The sequence below is a fragment of the Brienomyrus brachyistius genome, chromosome 3 (assembly GCF_023856365.1).
Source record: "Brienomyrus brachyistius isolate T26 chromosome 3, BBRACH_0.4, whole genome shotgun sequence".
NCBI classification, from domain to species: Eukaryota; Metazoa; Chordata; class Actinopteri; order Osteoglossiformes; family Mormyridae; genus Brienomyrus; species Brienomyrus brachyistius.
Genome location: NC_064535.1, coordinates 999268 through 1019051, shown reverse-complemented (window position 1 = coordinate 1019051; position 19784 = coordinate 999268). Strand labels below are relative to the sequence as shown.

At 46.8% G+C, this 19784-nt stretch overlaps 1 protein-coding gene across 2 annotated transcripts; it reads right to left on the bottom strand.

Moving 5' to 3' along the window:
• LOC125738995 (muscular LMNA-interacting protein) lies at positions 1–19784 on the bottom strand. Of its 2 annotated transcripts, none has more exons than XM_049008597.1 (11): positions 19010–19784; positions 10945–11073; positions 10208–10366; positions 7627–7698; positions 6796–6870; positions 6219–6302; positions 5993–6052; positions 5843–5887; positions 5249–5293; positions 4644–4772; positions 1–481 (listed from the first exon to the last, which is right to left on the bottom strand). In XM_049008597.1, the coding sequence occupies exons 1-11, from the start codon at positions 19064–19066 to the stop codon at positions 242–244; spliced, it is 1095 nt and encodes a 364-aa protein (XP_048864554.1). In that variant the 5' UTR covers positions 19067–19784; the 3' UTR covers positions 1–241. The 2 variants fall into 2 exon arrangements, with proteins under 2 accessions (XP_048864554.1, XP_048864556.1); XM_049008599.1 differs by having other exon boundaries at positions 7627–7695.

Sequence of the window (19784 nt, the reverse complement as noted above, 5' to 3'; positions counted from 1 at the left end):
GATGATAACAGTGTTTATTGCTGCCTTTTATCTGTATTTCACACTGTAATTTCCCGACAGCAAAAGTAAAAGTAACAATATCTCAAAGTGAAAGCGTATCAAATATGGAAGAGAGCAGCTTGTATCAAACACGGCTGTCATATTAATGCACATCTTGCTACGTTCAGTGTCTCCTGCAGCACCACCTCTTCCCCAGTTATGGACACCTCCCAGCTCTCATCCACATCCTCCTGTCCTGCATCTAAATGTGAGTCTCGTTCTGTGTGCCGAGCAGCGTGCTGGCCGGCGCGTCGGGGTATTCCGAGGAGTCAGCCAGCACCGTCTGGATGTCACTGCCGTCCTCTTTGGTTATCCGGAGGATTGGCGTCCGCCTTCCAGCTAGCGCCTCACCGGACTCTTCGGGAACCTGTGTGCCCTTCGCGGGACTAATGCCACCCTCCGTGCCTCGGGCGCCTGCAAGCCCTGGGCAGCTAGGAATGGGCTACACAGAAGGACACATACATAAACACACACTGTACATTTTGTGAGTTATGAAGAGTGGATCCTCAACACAATTAACGACGGTTGAATTTAGAGCAGATCGACTTGTTTTCCTGCCTGCTTTGTTGGTGACCCCTGCCTGCCCCAGGTAAGCTAACTGCTGTCTCAAACTCACCAGTCAGTGATTGTGAGTGTACTGCTATGGACTGATGTACCACCCAGCATGCACCTCAGCTCTGGGCTCCATGCTGCTTGGGATAGGCCCCCTCACCCCAATGATGTTGACCAGGATAAGATAAGATCTTTGCTTTTCATATACCCTGTCCATTTACTGAAATTAAATGTATTATAAGCTTAAGAGCTGCCAGTATATTTCTTGATGAATTTGCAGTGAAACACTGCAGACCACAGCACTGCATTCTCGTACGGCCCAAAAGAACACAGGGAGCTGCACGCTGACTGACCCTGCGATGTGATGCCCAAACATGCTCTCACCATATAGACAAAAGTATACGAATGCACCTCTTAACCATTGAATTTAGGTGCTGCATTCAGACCCATTGCCACAGGTGTATAAAATCAAGCACCCAGCCATGCAGTCAGGTTGATAAGCATTTGTGATCGAATGGATCATTCTGAAGAGTTCAGTGAATTCAAGTGTGGTGCTGTCACACCTTCGCAATAAGTCAATTTTTGAAATTTATTCCCTGCTACAGTTGCTGTGGTCAAGCTGTATTATTGCAAAGTGGAAGCGTTTAAGAACAACAGAAAGTCAGGCATGAAGTAGCAGATCATGTAAAGTCACATAACGGGTTGCCAAATGCTGATGCACCTAGTGAGTGACAGTCACCAGCGTTCTTTTGACTCATTAACTTCCTCTGGCATTAACTCCAGCACAAAACTGTGCATCAGGAGCTTCATGGAACGGGCTTCCATGGCCGAGCAGCTGAATGCAAGCCTCACATCACCAAGCGCAAGGCCAAATATCTGGCTCTGGAGCAGTGGGAACCCGTTCTGTGGAATGATGAATCATGCTTCTCTGTCTGGCAGTTTGATGGATGAGTCTGCGTTTGGCAGATGCCAGGAGAACGTTACCTGCCTGACTGCATTGTGCCAACTGTAAAGTTTGCTGAAGGAGGAATAATGCTATGGGGTTGTTTTGCAGGGGGTGGGCTGGGCCCCTTAGTTCTAGTAAAGGTATCTCTTAATGCTTCTGCATACCAAGACATTTTAGATAATTCCATACCAATTTGAGGAAGGCCCTTTTCTGTTCCAGCATGTCTGTGCCCCAGTGCAAAAAACAACGTCCATAAAGACTCAGTTTGATGAGTCTGGTGTGGAACTTGACTGGCTTGCAGAGCCCTGACCTCAACCCCATCAAACACCTTTGGGATGAACTACAATGGAGACTGTGACCCAGGCCTTCATGTCCAACATCAGTGTCTGACCTCACATATGCTCTTCTGGATGAATGGGCAAAAACATCCACAAATACACCCTTATGGGAGTATGGAAAGCCTTCCCAGTAGAGTGGCAGCTGTTATATTTGCAAATGGGGGACCAGCCACATACTGATGCCTATGGATTTAGAATGGGACGTCATAAAAGGTCCTGTCGGTCTAAGGTGTCCCAGTACATGTGTCCATATGGTGTATATGTGTGTCTGAAGGAGAGCATCATGGTTTAGGTGAAAGAGAATTTCCCCTCGGGGATTAATAAGGCCTCTCTATTCTGTTTCTATTCTATATAAGAGCAGCTGCAAATCTTCCCTGGCGCTTTTATAGTGAGTATGACAGGCATCACATGCAGGATGCATCCTGGGATGGGATCCGGGGGCCGATGTGATGGCATGGAGAGTGTGGAAGATGGCATGTGACCCGCCTGGAAGATGGCATGTCATCCGCCTGGAAGATGGCATGTGACCCGCCTGGAAGATGGCATGTCACCCGCCTGGAAGATGGCATGTGACCCGCCTGGAAGATGGCATGTCACCCACCTGGAAGATGGCATGTCACCCGCCTGGAAGATGGCATGTCACCCGCCTGGAAGATGGCATGTGACCCGCCTGGAAGATGGCATGTGATCCGCCTGGAAGATGGCATGTCACCCGCCTGGAAGATGGCATGTCACCCGCCTGGAAGATGGCATGTGATCCGCCTGGAAGATGGTATGTCACCCGCCTGGAAGATGGCATGTGACCCGCCTGGAAGATGGCATGTGACCCGCCTGGAAGATGGCATGTGACCCGCCTGGAAGATGGCATGTGATCCGCCTGGAAGATGGCATGTGACCCGCCTGGAAGATGGCATGTGACCCGCCTGGGGATGCACTCCCCAAAGCCAAGAAGTCAGCCAGGAACGATATTAGACAGGCTCTCCACCTCTTACTTTTACCTGGTACTATTTAAAAATGTGAATTTGCTTTAAAAACTCAATATTCGTTCATTCTCTACAAAGAGTGGTAAAGTGAATGGGGGATAATTAGGCCTCATTAAGACTGCAGGGTGGGGGCCGTAAGCAGTTTTCATAGAAATGTAAACATTCCCAAGTGTCTCTATTAACTGTCTAGGATTTATTGACGGGCTCACTAAGCACGCCCCCGCCCCCCCCCCCCCCCCCCCCATCCAAGATGAGATCAGCCGAGCCACTTTCCTTATTCCATCTAGACATTGGAGAATTTCAAACTCATGCATAAGTCACACTGTGGCTGCAAAAATAAGCAAAAAGAAAACCTAATTATTAATGTATCTGACACGGCCGTGTGGAGATGCTTGTCAAGTTTATGTGTATGAAACACAACAGCCTTCAGTCAGGGCTGGAAATGTGACTACAGTGTTTCCATGGAAACCCTCAACATGCTGTATTTCCTTTATATCATTTTTAAAAACTCAAAATAATTAAGATGCATGAACCATAAGATGGTGGCAGAAGTGAAGCTCGTGAGAAAAGTGTAAATTGTAGCGTCTGCAGGCAAAAAGCCAGTTTTGAGTAGATTCACCTCACAGAAGGTTTTTTTAGGTTTTTTCTTAATGGTCAACATCGTGTTTCCAACAGGCACACAGTCAACAGGCGAGCTTACAGGCAGCTTAATTTACCTTAAAATAGACTGGCTTTAAATTCCTCTGTTATTGAGGGATTTTTGGCTTGGCGGTTTTGATTGAATTTGACAGAATCAGATCCTTAGACTCGATCTGCAGCCAGCACACACTGATATATTTCCATGAACCAGGAGAGATCATTCTAGTTCTGTGGTCCTCAGCCCATCGTCGTGAGCCAGTGTCCCCTATAATACATTTTAGAAATATGATCCTTTTTGTTCAGTTTGCTTATGCACGTGCACATTTGGGCATTACAAGGTATTTCACTTATCCAAAGTGACAAAGTGAGGATCAGAGAGCCATCCACTGTCTCTGGAGCAACTGGGGGTTAAGGGTGTTGCTCATGTGATCACTGTGCTGACTGTGGCATTTGATCAGCGACACCAGAATAGATTCGTAACCCACAGATGCCACATAACATTCAGCCAATAAAACAATGTGGTGTTATGTCTGCAGAAAATACTCCACCTGTATTTTTAAGTGCATTGCAGTTGGGTTCAACAGAAACGTGAGCAAACCGAAACCTTCCCTTTCCAGTGTGCCACTACGCTTCCTGTACGGACGTGCACATGCACATGCAAGCAGAAGGTCGCAGTCGCCCATGCGTACAGCGCTGATATTCCATCAGACCCTCCAGTAGAGGGCAGATGTTGTCTTCTTGGTGTGAATGAATTTTGTTTGCACAGATTTGTACACTGTAATACCTCTGTGTACTTCTTCAGTTATGAGTATATATCCCAAACTACTCTTACAGTAAATACTCATATTCTGGTCTTTCTTCACTGAGTTCTGCTCAGTGCTGCCACTTACTGGGACCATTAGTCACATGCGTAGCTGATGTGACCAAAAGCCTGATCTGCTCGGACAAGATTTGGTTCACTAACCCAGTGCATGGGCCATAACAGCACGTGGTAAAGTGAAACATGAACTGGTCTTGACATTGCTCTCCAGGACATAAGAACCTTCATGTTCTGCTGTCATGGACGACACCTCTGAACATGAAAATACTTCAAGAACGGCTGTGTGTGTCGTCAAAGACAAAAGGTCCGGAATGTCAGGGACCCACCTCCAGTTGTTTGCCCATCGATGTTTCTGGCAGATATTTCCTGAAGGGATTTGGCTGAAACTCCGCGTTATTGTCCGCCTCGGGTGTTTTAGTCACGGCCCCCACAGGACGTATGACTCCAGGCTTGGTCTGTGAAGGTTTTCATGCCAATCAGAACTACTGAGAGCCTCTGACGATCACATCTGTGCAATTACTCCTCTGGAAGAGGAATTCCAAAAGGAGTGTTTCTTCAAACATGAATAAAACACGACCCCCAATCGAGAAGCTTTCCAGTCACTCAACATAAGATTCAGCAATAGTTAGTGGTGAATAAAAAAAAGTGATCATTTCTGATCTATAATAAAATCTCGGGACACTCAAAGCTACTAATGTTGCAGATCAGCTTGGTCTGCATTGTGGCCAAATGCAGCTGTAAATACACCGTTTTGGTTATATAACCATTAACAATGTTTTTTTGCCGTTTCAACTTCATTCTGCATTTGACTTAGAACTGGCAAAAAAAATACCTCAGTGAATGGACCTACGATGGAAAATGTACTGTGACAGAACATTTGGATCTAATCACTGGTCCACTTCAATATGAAATAAAAAATGAAAACACCCACCAGATTTCTCTCCAAAGGGCTGCCTTGTTGCGTGTAGGAAAAAGCCTGTTTTGATAATAGCACATTCAGTCAGTGCCTGAAGCTATTTGCGGTGACCATACAGAGTATGAAATGAGTCTTTGTTTGAATGATTACGCCTTTAATACTGACTTGTTCCCTGAGTGTCTTTCCGTTCCTAACCGGTTTTACCATCCTCAGGAACTAGCCTGTGTGTCATGATTCAGTGTCCTGGTTTCAGGGTTGAGTCTATGGTGATGTAGGATGAAGTGTCTCAACACTCTTTCTTTCATAAATAACACAGTCCTGGTAGTTTTTCATACACAGCAGCCCTTAAACTCTTATTTATAAAATCCTAGGTGATCTATCATGTCTTGTCGACGTCCTACAGCAAACTGTTTTTTTTTTTATCGGCCACATAAGCCAATGGGAAGCCGGCTGAAGCATGTGGTGAACATTAGTCGTGTGAATTCCTATGTTTCTTTAACATTTTCACAACACATGTGCAGAAAATCAAAGAGAAGGCAATCTGTGAGAAATATACACTTTGCCTTTTTGAGATTCTGTATGGGTGGGGGGGGGGGGGCGGGGACTTACATATTTAGTTTCACGTCCCACTGGTCTTGGCAACAATGTGAATGGCTGTAAAGAATAAGAAAAGGATGAAACTAAACATCGAGATGCAGAATCAGTGATGGAGAATCAGCACCATGTGATGATGCCCATGTGAAGCTCCACTTCTCGCACCTTAGAAGGTTCAGGGCTCAGGGGTTTCGTCAGTGCTACTGGAACGGAGCGACATCGCCGCTGTAAATGAGAGGGACACCTTCTTTGCTGACAACAAAAGAAACTAGCTGATATTTACAGTTGAGATCACACTCAATCACACTTAACTGGCTCTGAATGTGACTTTATGTTCTTCGCCCAAGCAGCACGGACTGCAGATCTGAGGAACATTTCTAGCTGCACTTACCGTGGGCATGGTGTTCTCTAAGACTTCATCGATGGCGGCGTACAGTTCCTCGGACTCCTGCCTCAGCTGGGCTGGCGAGCAGATCTACGAAATTCACAGGCAGTTTCTGCTCAGCTGCCCCAGTGACCCTTCACTAAGGTCAAAGAGGTGGGTCTAGGGCAGTGTTTCCCAGCCCAGTCCTCGGAGAACCCCGGACAGTACAGGTATTCGCTTCCTCTCAGTTCCCAGCGCACCTGTACCAGGTATTCGGTGTTCCTGATTGGCTGGCAGCAGAGAGGGAGCAAAACCGTGGACTGGCTGGGGTTCCCCGAGGACCGGGCTGGGAAACACTGGTCTAGGGAACGCGACTGACTTTGAGACAAACGGCTCTTCTGCCCCTCAAACGCTTGGCCCTTGTTTCTAACAGGAGTGGGCAGTTCAGCTGACGTAAGCATTTTGCAGCAGTGCTGACAGATTAGTGTGTAGGGCTGAGACATGACAGTGGGTCTCCTTTATGGGCCTACAGGAAGGTTTCAGACAGGCGTCTGCCTTTACGATCCTGTTAGGTCACACTCCCCGCCAGCCCTACTTGCCGTACCTCTGGGTGACTCTCCTCGCCATTGTCTGCTCTGTCTCCAGGCCTCTCCTGATTCTCAACGTGATCATCTACTGCCTGTGGTTGACAGCCATAAATCACGTTTCATAATATCCAGACAGTTTTGACACTTCCATTCAAATAAACATTTGTTAATTTGCAAGAAGACTGCTGTGCATGTTAATGAGTGTACTACCAAAATATTATAATTCTGTTTTTGAAAGTAAATTTAAGTTTTTCTGCGATGGGCTGGCCCCCCGTCCAGGGTTGTTCCCTGCCTCGTGCCCATTGCTTCCAGGATAGGCTCCGGACCCCCTGCGACCCAGTAGGATAAGCGGTTTGGAAAATGGATGGATGGATGGATGGATGGATACATTTACATTTCATTTTAAAGTTTTCAGAAACTGAAGTGAGTCATCAGACTCTCGCTTCACAGTTTTGATTCGCTAAACATGCCCCCACTGACGACAACACAGTCTATCATTTGATGAAATGCCATTAATATCTATGAAAAAATCACAGTAAATAAATCATGATCTTGTAATTTTATCACTATCCAACAATTAGTAATTCACAATAATCAGAATCAGAAAACTTTATTGATCCCAGAGGAAATTGCTTAACTAGAAGAGCAACTAGAAGAGGTAGGACCAATCATCAGATGTCTTGGTCCCAGTCTTGGATTCACATCCTCTACAATCTGATTGGTTATCTCACTGAACCAATCATTTTTCATTCTGCCTTCAGAACATTTTTTTGTTAGTGAAATTCCTACATGCCAGTGAATGGAATACCTGCTGTCACTGTCGCAGTGAATCACAGTAAATACCTCACCTGCTGTTCCAGTAGGATGGTGTTGGTGGGAATGGCTGCCAGCACTTTGTAGCCGGTCTTGATCTTGTACTGCTATGATCGAGGAAATTATCAGACATGCAACTGTGAACAAAAAGCCTGAAAAAGGCCGATGACTGGATGCCCTGGAAACAGAATCTCCTCCAATGATTAGAGTGGCATTTCATTCCAATACATTTATAAGGATGTTTACACTCAGCAGAATCACATCGGTCACATTCCGTGGATACACTGAAGAATTTTATAGGAATAAACAGGGAAGGACCTTTTAAAAGCTCCTACCAAACAATACAACTGAGCAACACCATGAGCATGACAGTGTGATCTGATTAAAAAGCAGAACAGAATGGAAAACATACAACAAGCAATAGAGATATTCACTGGCATGCGAATGACCGTCATGTTAAACTAATTAACGACTAATGACTAAGAACTTCTCAAGTTCGGAAAGGGCTTAATATTAACACTGGCGTGTAGCAAAGTTGGGCTGATGTTTTCCCACTGGGTTTATTGCGATGGCAAAGAGGAGGAGCGAGTCCAGGCATGCACCGGGCGTCGCAGGACATGCATAACAACATGCAGCCACCCTGCTGAAAGGCATGCACCGTACCTTCTTTTTCCTGCCCCCGCCCCCGACAGTGGAGCCATCTGGTGTGCCATCCCGGGGGGTTGGGGAGGGTGATGAGACCAAGGAGAGGGGGGGGGGAAGGGGGAGGGGTCATCCAGCCAGGTGCCGAAAGGGCAGAGCTTGATCTCAGAGACTCAGAGGGGTTTTTTGGAGGCGTTAGGGGGAGGGATAAGGAGCTCCACCAGGGAGGTGGCGTCAGGTGCTGCACGGGTGATGCTGCAATACCGTTCTGCAGCGGATGCAGCAAGTTGGATTCCTGCACCTGCGTTACTCTGAGCAATGGGGAACCTAGAGGCCCGTAGGGGGCACCACTGGGCTTAAGGGTGACCAGCTCTGGCTTGGAGAACAATGGGGACGCAGCCCGGTGTGGAGGACTGGCCGCATGGGTCAGAGTCTCGGGAGTGCTTTCAGGTAGTGGGGGGGTTTGTGAGATGGCAGGTGTTGCAGGACCTTGAGCAGACGACGGTTGGGGTGGAGCTGTTGGCTTTGAGGGATTTGAAGGCCAATTATGCTTCTGGACTGTCGCAACTTGAAATGGGTATAACCTGGGCGGAGGGCTCATGGTCTTCATGGGGGGGGGAGAGGGTATGGCCTCCGTGGACACGGTAAGCCGCCTTTTGTCCACCGGACTTGGGGACTGGGGGCGGGAGGGTCCCTGCCACAGGGAGCAGAGGCTGGAGGCAGCCGAGCATGCGGCGCAGGACAACTGGCTCTCGGGAGTAACGGGCCAGCAGGGGGAGTACGGCCGGGTCGGCGTTGGGGATAGGAGGGGCAGTCGGCCTTTCCGCAAGATGGCAGTGAGCAGCGAGAGCCGGCTGGGGGGGGATCTTATGTGCAGTCTTTGAGGAGAGGGTGCCGGCTGCCTGGGTGGCCGACGCTTGTGCCAGGCTGCAGCCCGGTGCCAAAGAGCGGCGCTCCACCCGCACCACGCAAGGCGAGAAGCTGCCCGACCAGATGGAGGAGCACGGAGATTCGGTGCGGCTCAGCGACGCCAGGGAGCCTTCCGGTGAGTTCTGGCTAATGCGCTTGGCCCAGTCCTCCCAGGTGACAGACTCCCGGGACGAAGCTGACGAGACCAACAGTCCGTCTGAGTTTGGTGTCTCGGTCGTCGACGTAAGGGTGACCCTCACAGGGGTGCCACAAATACCATCTACAGGAGCTGAAGGGACGTCCTGGCATTGCCCAGGAACTGATCTGTGATTGGTGGAGCCCGGGCCAGGGAGAGTGTGAAGGCCACTCATGCAAAAGTGAGGCATGGTGTTCTCTGTATGAGGAGAAAACCGGCGATCGGAGGCCGACGTTTCGGTCAAGTGATCGGCGGCCATTTTGAACTAAGAAGAAAGAGACATCAGTCCTCGTTAACAGGAAGACTTCGCCAAAGGAGCATGTCCACTTCCGGGCTGCTTTGTTCTGCCCCCCACATCGCGGGGGCTTTTAAAGCAGTCGGGCCTTGACTGAAATCAGAAGGCGTCTCCCCCAGCTGTTCATTATCAGACAGCAACCTTAAATATCAAAGGCCCCTTTCAGCCTTTTATTTCAGCTTCATAGCAGCTATTCTGCCCGACCAAATGCAAAAATACATACCTGTCATCGGAGGAAAAATAAGGAGGAATAGCCCTATGACCCTAAGTCAGTGCCCAGCAGGCAATGTCTACACCCATGAAGAATCACATCAATTTGAGCTGGAAACCTTTCTGCCGACTCTCACTTGAGATTTGAGGCACTTTGTCCTGACTGACCACAGAAGCCTGTGATTATCTCCGTAAGTAAGTAAAAGGAAACATCCTGGTTTTTCTGTGTCATCTTTCTGCCAGCGAACCTGAAGTTTAAATGTTGTGTGAGGGTTCAGGAACAGTTCCCCTCCTTGCTATAAGGAACACACAGCTGCTAGCTTCTCACCTCACACGTGTCATATTCAGCAGTGGACTGACTCACCGGGGCTGGTGCCTCGCCTTTCACAGAGAGCTCATCCGGGACACGTTGGGTCCGGGCAGCTCCGGCGTCCCCCTCATCGGAGTCCCCGATGAACACCATCTCCGCCCTGAACATGCCGTCTGACATGCTTTGGTCGGCCTCCTGACCTCCTGAACACTGCTATGATCCAGGTTTCCAAGAGAAACAGATAAACAAAGTGGAGTGTGTCCGCTAGGATAAGCCTTCCCAGCCCCCACTCCGCAGACCGGTACCAGTCCTCACGGACCATTCCATGGGTCATTCCATATTTTTATATATTTTTTACAATCCTTGACACTTGTGTTTCATTTGCATTAGAAATAAACGTCAGCAGTTAAACGTATTAAATACATTCTGCCGACTGACCTGCATCCAGATGTCCCTCACCCCCCCCCCCCCCAAATTTATGCATTGAAAGGCTGGAGCCCCTGCCTAACTGTGTGTATGGGTCCTTGTATCACGCGGTCAGGTGAATCGCTGTCTCTAATGCCCACCCCCATCGTGGGGGCGATGTAGTGGATAAGCTGCTAGAAGACAAGCGAATAGAAAACATCAAGGAAGAAATGCTCATTGAAAACACAGATTCACTTAGATTCGGTCAAGCCTTTTCCAGCTTTAACACAGGGCACGGGGTGCATCCTGTGAGCCTGAGGAGTGGGCAGCAAAAGCTCAGCAGATAGACGATAATTAACAGTCAGCGACTAATAGGTCACTCATACCTCGGTAGACGTCGCAGAAGGGTCCCTGATCTGCCCTCGCGGTAGAATTCTGCTTTTTATCGGCAGCTTCTTCAGAACCGGCACGAATGTGAAAGGCTGGAGCTGGCTTGGCAGGACATCGCTGGAGACCTGCAGGCCATGCAGGAGAACCATTTAATTGGCTGGAGGGAGGAACATGCCCTGTAAGCAGGGAACAAGGCAAGCTGAGGAGAGCAGCAGCGCCGTAGCTGTAGTTACACCTGGACCTGAACGACCTGCATGAAATAGGTCGAAGGTCTTTCCCTATCAACTTCTCCTCATTAAGTTTAATTTCCAGCAAAACAAAATCACCAGCAAGGATTTTTAAGATAATGTTTAAGTTTTTATAGCATGCAACAGAAAAATGATAATCACACTCCTACAGCACAGGTCTTTTCAGATTTATATACACATATAGAGAGATGATCTGAATAGATTTATAAAATGTTGCTTTACCTTCAGCTTATTTCTGGCTCTGTTTGACTGTAGGATAGAAACCCTTAAGAGAAAAGAATGGTAATCTTCTGGAAGTCGTAGACTCGGTTTTGGCCAGAACAGAAGCCTTATTCACTCTGCATGCATATGTAGGAGGTGCACAGCCCTTCACTGTTCTCCATTCTCTGCACAGCGGCTGGGGGTCACACCTACTATTCCTGCCTTTCAACGATATGCTTTTAATATTCCATAAATACTGCATTTTGGTTTGAAACCTTCCAATCTGCTTATATTTTCTTCTTAAATTTAAACTGAAGAACCAGTTCTTAACGTACATGCAGGAGCACTTATTGCACAAACCATATCTAAACTGAACTCAAAATGTAACCCTAACCTAAACTAACCTTAAACTTAACACAAAATGTAATCCTATCCCAAATTCAGATTCTAACCCAAACTCAACATAAGCATAACCGAAGCTCAGCTCTGAGAAAATCATCCCTAACCTAGCCTGACTGTTATAAGAGAAGAAATCCTACCCCAGTCCAGCATTAATACTAACCCAAACGTTAACCCTAACCTGAGGTCTAACTTAACCCTAACCTGAAGCCTAGCTCTAGCACTAAGAAAAATGCTAAGCCTAACGGTATAGTTCAGGTCCAAAGAGTACAGCTGCAGACCAAGGTTTTGTGGTTCCTGTGACTTTGACTCTTTATACTCTACTGGTTGGTTGAAACTGAATCTCAGTCTGGACTTTTAGTCTTTAGACCTGAACTACAGGACGTTGATAGCAACAGAAGCCTGGCTGGTGGAAGCACTCCACACGCTGCCGTAATTTCTCCAGCAAATTTTACAGTTCTGTTCGGTTATAGTAATTAGGGGTGAGCTGTATAGACGATAGAAATGAATGTTCAGTGCTAACAATGTGTTCTTTCTAAAGCTGACTGTCATTACTGATGAATATTCTCACTAACATGCTTAGACTTCCTAGCATTTTCAGCAAGCTACTTCAACTCAGCTTCATTTAGCCGGAAACTCTGCTCTCTCCCACGCACACGCACACAGTCACACGGTCACACAGAAACCGCTACAACCTATTAACGATTCGTGTTCAGTTTCACAAAGCATTCCAAAAAGCAAATTTAGTTCATGTCATACCTCTCATATATTTAGTTCATATCATATCTATGATATATTGGAGAATCCCACATTACAAAAAAGGCAAACTAAAATAAGGCAGTAAACCGTAATACTGTACTGTAATAAGTCTGTTCTCACCCCACAAAGACATTATGGTTCATATATGGGCATCGTTTGCCATGTATGGCTTTCGTCTCTGATACATACAGGTATGATATATGATCTTACTTGTCATCGCCTTTATATATGACCACATATGGATTGCATATGTTCATCTTGGTGCAACATATGAAATGTATATGATCAGTGTATAACAAATAAGATTCGTATGCACCTCTAATATTAAGCCCCGCCCCCCACTCAACTCCGCCACCCTCGAAGTCGAACTTCAGCAAAAACTGACAGCTTTGATTAAACCTAATCTCAACCATAATGCTGAACATAACCTTAACCGTATGCTAATCTCAACTCTAGCTCAATCCCAAAGCTAACTGCTAACCTCAACAGTAACCCTATCCTTCTCCTTAATACTAACACTAACCCTAATGCTAATCCTAAAACTTAAAGTTTAAAGTTTTAAGATCACTTCCTGGTTACCGATATTCAGGATCAGCGACCAAATAAATATATTCCCCTCGTTCATGCTGTAGTTACAAATAACCGTCCGATGAACTGAAAAACTAAACTTTTTCCAAACTTCTGTTTTGCTGTGAACACTTGTTTAGTATTTGTCACATTTAATTTTCAATACAAAAATATCACCCAGATTAAGTTACAACTATTCATATCAGACACTTCTCAGCATATAATTTCTAAGAAAATGCAAATTTTTAAGTATGATTGAATCCTCCCTGTTCTATTATAACATAAATTCAGTTAGTAAGATGATCCGCGTTTCATAAGAATGTTTTGTCACTTATGTAAGTGATAAAAACATTCAGCGTTTATTTGAGTGGGTAATTACCGAGCTTAATTAGGCTTGGTTTATAAGTAACTACAGTATCAGTCATCCGTCTACAGATTTATCCAGGAGCGTTTTGTACACGCCTGCAGAGCCCAGCTTGTGAGTAGTTTGTGAGTAGTGTGTGAGTAGCTTGTGAGTAGCTTGTGAGTAGTGTTTAACTGTGGTTCAGAGTTGGACCGTGTCACCCCAGTTAGTTGCATCATAAAAGGCAGTAGGATGGACAGAGATGGACGGGCAAAACAAGGTGCTCGTGGATCCCCGGGTAAAGCTTGGCTATTTCCATCACTAGATGTGTTAAGGCTGTAATGAGCGTCTCATCCCATTTGATGCAATGCTAGCGAACGGTTTCCAGGCATGAAAACACATTGTGCTAGATTTTTCAATGTCTCCTATCTCTGCTCGGAAGAAGTGTTCACACCCACTAAGATTGCATCTGATGAAGTCACACTATTTAACCATTTCCTCTATTAAGCCGAAATTAGACTGACATTTCTTGGCAGGAAAAGGACTCGGGTCATGTGTCACAGAAACGACACCGGACATCTGGGATGGTTACATGGTTGCATGTCGAGTGAGTATCTACACTGCTGCTTACTGATCATGTTACCTAGAAGGGGACTTTGTGGAAAGTTCTCATTCCTGCCTGAACATCTCATTCCCCTACGTGCTCATCAGACGGAAGACTGGCGTTGAGTAACATGCTGACAGCCTTCTAATCATAATCAGAAGCCTGGTTTGTGGAAGCTACCGTGTCATATGAGGGAAGCATTAAGAGCCAGTGTATAAGTTAACACGTCACCTCAGCTAGCTGAAGAACTTAATTAGTGGTTAAATGAAGCACTCTCCAGTTCTGGCTAAATGAGCCGCTCTCCAGTCCAGTCTGCTGAAGAAGGAAGGTAATCAGCCAATCCGTGAAAGGCATCAATTTCACACGCAAATGATAATGAATAAAACCCCCCGTTGTACTCCGTGACTTCATGCTGGATTTAAATGTCCTCTCATCACCAGTAACGATTTAAACTTATCCCTTATTGCTGTCTGGTTACGAGTTCCAATCAAGTGCATCTGAGTAAATCTCTTGGTTGTTATTTGAGTGACCTGGGTTGCTGCGTTATACACACCACAGTAATGTCGTAATGTCAGCTGATGGGAAAATGAAGTTGTTCACATACAGATCTCTGAGTTCTTGTATGTACTTGAGGTCTTCTTCCAAGAGCTGCCTTCCTGCTCTGCAAACACACAATAACGGCTCTGGAGGGGAGCTGCATAACGAAACTGCAACGTCTTCCCAGTCACTTCAGCAAATGGACACCAAAAATTGACTCTTTGTATCAAAGTCTTTCAAAATCCATTCTGTCAGGGAAGGACAGTCCACACAAATCAAGAGGCAGCGATTGAAGACTATAACTGTGAATCGACAACGGCCCAAAGAAATCTGCCTCCCCAGCTGAGCTAAAGGCAGCGTGATCTGCAACATCGATTCCCAATGTCAGCTAGATCGGGGGAGGGAGTCTGAAACGCAGACGCTGTTAGTGGACGTGGACTGGCACTAAAAGCAGTAGATGGACCACAGGTTGCTATTGTCCCCCCCCCCAGACCGGTGGTGTGCGAGAGCACGTCTCTGGGCTATCACCTGCCCCCCCCAGGCAGGCTGCTGGCATGCTGGAGCTGCAGAGGAGCTGCAGATATGACCTGCCCAATCTGAACACTTATATACTTCACCTCCTAACGAGACGCCCAGCATTACTTACCTAATGGATGCAAATTTTTGGTACCACTGTACAGTAAGACTACTCTTATTCATAAGGGACTTGTGACTGGTTTATAATAAGGTTATTAATTAAGTTCTAACATCCATCCATTTTCCAAACCGCTTATCCTATTGGGTCGCGGGGGGTCCGGAGCCTATCCCGGAAGCAACGGGCACGAGGCAGGGAACAACCCAGGATGGGGGGCCAGCCCATCGCAGGGCACACTCACACACCAGTCATTAACACATGTACACCTATGGGCAATTTAGTAAGCTCCCTCAGCATGTTTTTGGACTGTGGGGGGAAACCGGAGTACCTGGAGGAAACCCCACGATGACATGGGGAGAACATGCAAACTCCACACACATGTAACCCAGGCGGAGACTCGAACCCGGGTCCCAGAGGTGTGAGGCGACTGTGCTAACCACTGTACCACCATGCCGCCCCATACAGTGCTAACCACTGCACCACCATGCCGCCGCATACAGTGCTAACCACTGCACCACCATGCCGCCCCCACTGTAAATCATTAATAGGCAATTATAAGTTATAACCATTCTTTTTTATTACTGAGTTTATACCATTTATAAGTGGCAAAAAGGAGCGTTATTGTAAAGAGGTACCTTGATTGTGTTCTACGCTGTGTGTTGCTGCATATATTAAAAAATTATAATACATACATGACTGTATAACGTATGAGCAAAAATAAACTCTTATAAATACTATTAAACTAAATAAAAGAATGTAAATCTGCGTGCAGACAACCTGAGGCCTCCCTGAGTAACTATCCTGCCGCCTCTTTGTTCCCTTGGCCTCGTAGCCATGGTAACATGGAAACAGCTGATAAACACAAGGCAGGGAAGCCTGGGCCCCGCGTGGCTGAGTGCTGCTGTCCGTCCCAGTGCTTTAATTGCTTCAAATATCAGCATGGTCACAATCCACCCCCTCCCTGGATCAGGTTTCCCCCTGTCCCTGTCATCAGAGGAGCTCTGTCCCTCTCCCCCACGCCAAACACCCGATGTAAACAAGCCGTTTGATCATACATCAAAACTGAGGGACTCCACTTCTTTGTCTCTCATTACTACAGGAAGCTTACTGGGGTAATAAAACAACTATAACCTGTCTATTCAGCAATACTAAAGGCTCAGCCAAATGCTAAAGGCTAGCTCAATAGTAAAGGCTCAGCCCTATGCTAAAGGCTCAGGCCAATGCTAAAGGCCCATCCCAGTACTAAAGGCTCAGGCCAATGCTAAAGGCCCATCCCAGTGCTAAAGGCTCAGCCCTATGCTAAAGGCCCATCCCAGTACTAAAGGCTCAGGCCAAAGCTAAAGGCTCAGGCCAATGCTAAAGGCTCAGCCAAATGCTAAAGGCTAGCTCAATAGTAAAGGCTCAGCCCTATGCAAAAGGCTCAGGCCAATGCTAAAGGCCCATCCCAGTACTAAAGGCTCAGGCCAATGCTAAAGGCCCATCCCAGTGCTAAAGGCTCAGCCCTATGCTAAAGGCCCATCCCAGTACTAAAGGCTCAGGCCAATGCTAAAGGCTCAGCCCAATGTTAAAGGCTCAGCCCAATGCTAAAGGCTCAGCCCAATGCTAAAGGCTCAGCCCTATACTAAAGGCTCAGCCCTATGCTAAAGGCTCAGGCCAATGCTAAAGGCCCATCCCAGTGCTAAAGGCTCAGCCCTATGCTAAAGGCTCAGCCCTATGCTAAAGGCTCAGGCCAATGCTAAAGGCTCAGGCCAATGCTAAAGGCCCATCCCAGTACTAAAGGCTCAGGCCAATGCTAAAGGCCCATCCCAGTGCTAAAGGCTCAGCCCTATGCTAAAGGCCCATCCCAGTACTAAAGGCTCAGGCCAATGCTAAAGGCTCAGGCCAATGCTAAAGGCTCAGCCAAATGCTAAAGGCTCAGCCAAATGCTAAAGGCTAGCTCAATAGTAAAGGCTCAGCCCTATGCAAAAGGCTCAGGCCAATGCTAAAGGCCCATCCCAGTGCTAAAGGCTCAGGCCAATGCTAAAGGCCCATCCCAGTGCTAAAGGCTCAGCCCTATGCTAAAGGCCCATCCCAGTACTAAAGGCTCAGGCCAATGCTAAAGGCTCAGCCCAATGTTAAAGGCTCAGCCCAATGCTAAAGGCTCAGCCCAATGCTAAAGGCTCAGCCCTATACTAAAGGCTCAGCCCTATGCTAAAGGCTCAGGCCAATGCTAAAGGCCCATCCCAGTGCTAAAGGCTCAGCCCTATGCTAAAGGCTCAGCCCTATGCTAAAGGCTCAGGCCAATGCTAAAGGCTACGACCTTTCTATGCAGAGGTATATGCAGTACATATCCAAACACTCCCAGTTCTATTTCTTAGTTAAATAAAGTCTAAGCAATTAAATAAGAAGGTTTTACAGTACAAAGTGTATGAAATCATTTATATGTACCTCGGTTATCGTTTTTCACTGTTAGTGGTGTTTACTGGGTCTGATGAGGTTGTACAGTGTTTCACTCTGCTTAAGTTCAAAAGAAGATTTCTTTGCTGAATTGCTTGTATAGCAGGTTGACAGAGGCCAGGGAAGACTGCAGTCTCTCAAGGGACAAACACACTGATTTGGGGTAAGACACTGTAAGCACAGGGCAGAAAAGGACCTCGCAAACGTTATCCGAGTGCAGAGTTGCTTTTCTCACAACACTGACATTCATAATACTTGCATTTAACTGACCAAGTAATAGAACTACACATATGTAATGGGTTCAAATTACCTGGCCCTCTTTTGACTTGAAAGAGAAATTTAAAAAATGATGCCTCACAAACATCCAGGGTGAGCTCACCAAGCAAAATAAAACCGAAATCATCACTAAATATAATAAAGTTAAAAGGAGTGAAGGCGGAGTGTTTTTAGCAGCAGGTCATTAAGGTTTGAGTCATGATATAAAAAGAATGAAAAAATCAAAGATGGGGAATCCTGCAGAGTGACGAGTCGGCGGGGGGGGGGGGGGGGGGGGGGGGGGGTCTCAGCCTCAGCAACGGCCGCAGTCCACAGACTATTCAACGTTTCCTTCATGAAGAGTCTGTCCCTCACTCCATCGTAATCGGTAGCCTTGTCATTCTATTGCATATTATTATTAAGCCCAGTATCTGTTTTTTGCCTGTAAAATGTATTTTGGGAACAGATCTAAATGCTCGTCCATCTTTTCAGGCTGCTTGTGTCAAAAGGCTTATATATATATGTGTGTGTCATTTATTTCTCCAACACTATAAAAGGACCACATCACTCTCACATCACATGAGCCTTTGGGGTGTGTGTGTATATATATATATATATGTATGTATGTATACACACACACACAAACCTCAAAGCAAAACCATACACATCAGAAGGTTTTGTGATCAAATTGTCCCACAGGTAGCTCCTCCCACAGTGTTTTTACAAACAGAGCATCTAACTTGGACCCAGCCATCACTAAACGCATCAAGCTGAGATTAAACGCACTTCATTTCATGGTCACGCACCAACGCAGCACAGAAGCTGAGATTAAACGCACTTCAATCCAGAAAGCAGCACACGGCCTGGCGACCCGCTGATCACTCTCCCTGTTCTGTCTGCCTCATTTCTCTTCATAGTGAAGTTACATAAAATTATGGATAAAGCGCCTTCTATTTAAAGCCCTGCGGAGAGCTGCCTCAGCCCTCAAGGTCATCGGCGAGGGACACTGCCGGGCAGTAAGTCCATCTCAGCTGGCCTCCGAGTCTCAGGACTACTGCACTCCTTGATGGTTCCTCACCTTCTGTGGACCGTCTCTGCCGCTCCCTGAAAGAGGTTCCCGGGAATCCAGAGCCATTTCTCCGTGGCATCAGGTGGACATTTCAACAGCAGCGAGCTGCTCTCTGGTCTGCTGGCTGGCGTTCCGAGCACTTCCCCAGAGCAACGTCCAAGACCAGCCCACAGTCATGGCACTAAAGTTGCGGCAACTTTCCATTTATAGCTACACAAAAGCTACAAATAGCGTGAGAGTGGTGGCCAGCCTGAGGGACCTTGGAGAATAACGCGCAGAGCATTACTGGCCACAGGGAAGATCTGCAGGACCTCCAGGTGTCCTCCTCAGGTGTTTCCTGTCATGCCTAACATCACATTGAGGAACCAGGAGCAGAAACAGACTGCAAGCGGATTTGGATACCGTTTTCTCCATTGTTTCAAAACTAGCTAGACTTCCCAGTCTCCAGAAGAGAAGACCCATATCCAAATGGAAGCTTTGCTCATGCTGGTGTTTCTGGGGCAGTAACAGACAGACGTCACATGTGTGCTGAAGCGCCCAGTAGCTGCCATATGATGGTCATTTACAATGCAGCATAACGATCTGAAGCGGGCAGTTAATCACTTCAGCAGCCAACTGTCCTCCTCAGGCCTGTACATCTGTGTTCAGCATCACCACAGGAGAGACATTCAGAAACATGAGGGTGATTCTTTTTCGCAGAAGCTTTTTGTGTCGTATTGATTTATATGATCTGTGTGAAATTACACAGCAGAGCTATCAAGTTCAGAGTGAGCGAATCCCCACC

Coding starts and splice junctions, on each gene's coding strand:
- LOC125738995 (XM_049008597.1), bottom strand. CDS start 19,066: ATGGCTCTGGATTCCCGGGAACCTCTTTCAGGGAGCGGCAGAGACGGT. Junction 7,699..10,207: donor AAGGCGAGGCACCAGCCCCG/GTGAGTCAGTCC, acceptor CCTCGATCATAG/CAGTACAAGATCAAGACCGG. Junction 6,053..6,218: donor TAGAGAACACCATGCCCACG/GTAAGTGCAGCT, acceptor TCTCATTTACAG/CGGCGATGTCGCTCCGTTCC.